Source organism: Notothenia coriiceps, unplaced genomic scaffold (genome assembly GCF_000735185.1).
Source record: "Notothenia coriiceps isolate Sejong01 unplaced genomic scaffold, NC01 NC01_scaffold00028961, whole genome shotgun sequence".
In the NCBI taxonomy this organism is placed as follows: Eukaryota; Metazoa; Chordata; class Actinopteri; order Perciformes; family Nototheniidae; genus Notothenia; species Notothenia coriiceps.
The window spans coordinates 1-3,335 of record NW_011361662.1 but is presented as its reverse complement, the minus strand read 5'-3'; the positions used below and the strand labels follow the sequence as shown (position 1 = coordinate 3,335).

The window sequence follows — 3,335 nt, the reverse complement described above, 5'->3', positions numbered from 1 at the left end:
GACTTTTAAAATAGATCCACCCAGCCCATAATAGCAATGATAGTTTTGTGTGTGAATTCAATAGGCAGATTATATTTAATATGATGTTACGCTTCTACAATCTTGCACTAATGTAAATTTCTCAAAGATATTGAAGTGACTGTTATTTTGTTGATTGTTCTGTTTTATTTAGGTCTTAATGTGCATAAATGTGTCCTTTGATTGTGTGTATAGGTAGGCTACATGTTTGGATAGGCCTACATATTTTTATATATCTTTGTTTTTATATTCGGGATGGTGGGAAACGGTATTTCGATCTCTGTCTGTACACACAAACTGAAAGATTGAAAATAACGTTGACTTTGACTTGACTTTGATAAGGAGAGAGTCGCCATGCATGACGCATCAGAGGGAGTTCCCTCTCTTACTGCACAAAAACATCCTCTGCGGAAAATCGCACGTGCCCCATTATAATTTCGGTTTTTCTGCCTTCATAGCTGCCGCCTGCTCTCACAGCTGTGCACTCCCCCGCATTGGAAGCAACATGAATGCGCCCAATGTCTCGGTGGGCGTAGTCTTCTATCTATAAAATCGAGCCTTTGGAGGAAACACCTTACTATAATCCACACAGCACCACTCCAACAATGGCAGCTCTTACATTGCGTGCTCTCTTATTTATTGTCAACCTTACTTTCGGACTAACTCTCGATACAATATTAGGAGACAGAGTTCAGTTTCCAGAAAGCGAACACTGCAGCGAGAGAGGAGCGAAACTCCAGCACACTTTGACAGGTGGAAGCAATAAGACTGTGGCTCATCTGGAGGGTGTTTGGAAGCCGCTAGACGATTACAAAGACCGGATGAGTCCAAACGAGTCCGTGATCTTAAACAGGAGCAACATCAACGACCAGGGACTGTACAGGTTAACCTGCGGCTCAGAGGAGAAACTTATCCATCTGAATGTCATCATATCCTCGGATAAATCAGTGACTGAGGGAGAGGCTGCTAGAATGACCTTCCACTACTTTACTGCAGGAAAACTCGGGAGGTACAGAGTGGAGAGAAACACACAGCTTGTGTTTGAGCTGGACCTCTCCTCCGGGAGCACCTCACAGGGCTCAGGGTTTGAGAACAGAACATCTGTAGCCCCTCACTGGAGCTCCGATGGAGACCTGACTCTGACCCTGCAGGGGGTGAAGCCCGAGGACCGAGGAGCTTACTTTCTCTACGTCCTCAAGAACAGAAAGAGGGGACATCTGCAGGCTGTGAGGATGAGGGTCAGCCCTGCACTGAATACACCAGAGGAGAGGAACCCGGGACAGACCACCTGCACCCCCCAGCAGCCACCATGCGTGAGTAGGCTACAACACAAATATTGATTATAAAATGCAGCTTATGGAAACATCTTAGAAATGATCGGACTTTAGGGTTTTGTTTAAGGTGTCATCTTTTAGTTTCACATCATACTAAGTTCCTCTTGTTCTGTTTCCCCTGGAGCAGAAGGGGACCCCTTGGATCCCCCTCGCCATCATCGTTGCTCTGGTTCTGGTTGCACTTGCTGTGTATAGGCAGAGGATCTGCTGGTCATGATTGTGTGTTGCCATGGGGTCACCGTGAGGGACGGTGGTTCGCGAGCTCCGGAACGAGAGAGGAAGCAGCCAAAGACAGACTCAGACACGAGCTCATGAGAGAGTGTATTAGTTTATTATTGTTTAAACCTAATATAATAAATAAAACTTAAAGTTAGAAAGGTGAAATCTGCATACATCTAGTGTGCATAAAGCATAATTAAACTGCCATATGATTACTGTAGTAAAATAAGAGTAAATATGTGGTTGGTCAACATTTGGTCTAGAATGCATTTCTTCTTGTGAATGGGACATATTCCCAGAAATAAAATGTGTTTTAAATCCATCACCTTTAAAGTGTATTAAAATGTCCACATTCAGGTGCTGATGGAATATGGTTTTCAATTATATGTACATTATTATTTATTAACTTATTTGTTTTATAATGGCGCCACTTTGTTTTAAATCATGGATGTGCACTTTTTTTATTTTAATAACTTGTGCTTGCTTCTTTAATATGTTAATCCACTCATTACACCTGTGTCTTTTTATCTCCGCTTTCCCTTTGCTGCATCTGTACATATCCTGCTGTGCGACAAATGAAGGATTTTTGATTCTTTGCCAATAAAATAAATGTAAAATATGACCCTGCTCCTCTTTTTCCCTGTGCTGCTGGTTTCGACGCATACGGTTAATGGATTATTCTCCTCAACATTAAAAATACAAAAATAAATCTGGAAACTAACTGGACAACATATGCTTATTGAAAAAGTCTGATAGAGGTGAATAGGAAACATCGAAATAGAAACACACAGTTTCAGATTGAACCTTCCTTTCATTCATTCCGGGTGTCAGAAGCCATTTTGACTCATACTTTGGTAATGAGGCAAATAAACCAGTCATAACTGCCCTGTTCTTCTTTGTTACTCATTTAGGCTATCACTCTCATTTATCAGCAACACACAATGACCTGAGTGGCAATTGGCATACCAGCTCCCGCTTTAACTCAAATTCTATGGTCACTTTTTTGGAAACAAATAGTCCAGTCCAAGTCCATTCTCATTTGTATCACTGTTTCCCCGTTGCGGGACAAATAAAAATATTTCTGATTGAAAACCTTTATAGTCTATTTTAAATCCTCACGATCATCACGCCAACCCAAATCTACTGAGGTGAAAACAACACGTTTCAAACTGAAACACTTCTTTCAAATGAACAGGTAATTAACAGCAGCTCACAACAAAGAGTCAGTAAACAATAACGTAGTTCTGGCTGCATGCCAACACATTGCCTCATTATTCAGTTGTCATTTTGCAGCCACCGCGTGCCTAAAAAAGAGGCCATGTCTGGATCGTGACGCAGTCGATTTACATTGAGGTGCACAATGGGCAGGATTTACCTTTATTTATTATTTGTTAGAAGAAAATGTCCCATGGTCATGTGTGTGTGAATGTGTGTGTGTGTGTGTGTATATTGTTTTCCTTGTAAATAAAAAACATGACAAATATGACCAGAGGAAAACCAATATTAAGGGTCAATACAGAGCTGATAGTAAGAGTTGTATTAAGGGGAAATCAAACAGATTAAAATAGACCACATCTCCCCAGACTCTATGACCACTGGACCTTTAAATCACATGTACACTACATACAAATCGCATGACCCATAAACAACCTAGCAATACTTTGTTCTAGATTGCACAACCTTCATATGAGTTATTAAAAGCAGAACAGTGATTCATCGTGGTTTGTCATCACATCACATCCATTCACATTTCACACACACTTA

At 41.0% G+C, this 3,335-nt stretch overlaps 1 protein-coding gene across 1 annotated transcript; it reads left to right on the top strand.

Annotated features, from left to right (window-relative positions):
* The first annotated feature begins 599 nt into the window (after positions 1–599).
* On the top strand, positions 600–1,569 carry LOC104958540 (uncharacterized). The gene is made up of 2 exons (XM_010786282.1): positions 600–1,331; positions 1,480–1,569. The coding sequence occupies exons 1-2, from the start codon at positions 624–626 to the stop codon at positions 1,567–1,569; spliced, it is 798 nt and encodes a 265-aa protein (XP_010784584.1). The 5' UTR covers positions 600–623.
* Positions 1,570–3,335: the final 1,766 nt, after the last annotated feature.

Bases quoted from the DNA above. Each gene is read 5' to 3' on its own strand.
- LOC104958540 (XM_010786282.1), top strand. From the start codon at position 624: ATGGCAGCTCTTACATTGCGTGCTCTCTTATTTATTGTCAACCTTACT. The intron at 1,332-1,479 runs GTGAGTAGGCTA...CCCCTGGAGCAG, and splicing joins CCCCCCAGCAGCCACCATGC to AAGGGGACCCCTTGGATCCC.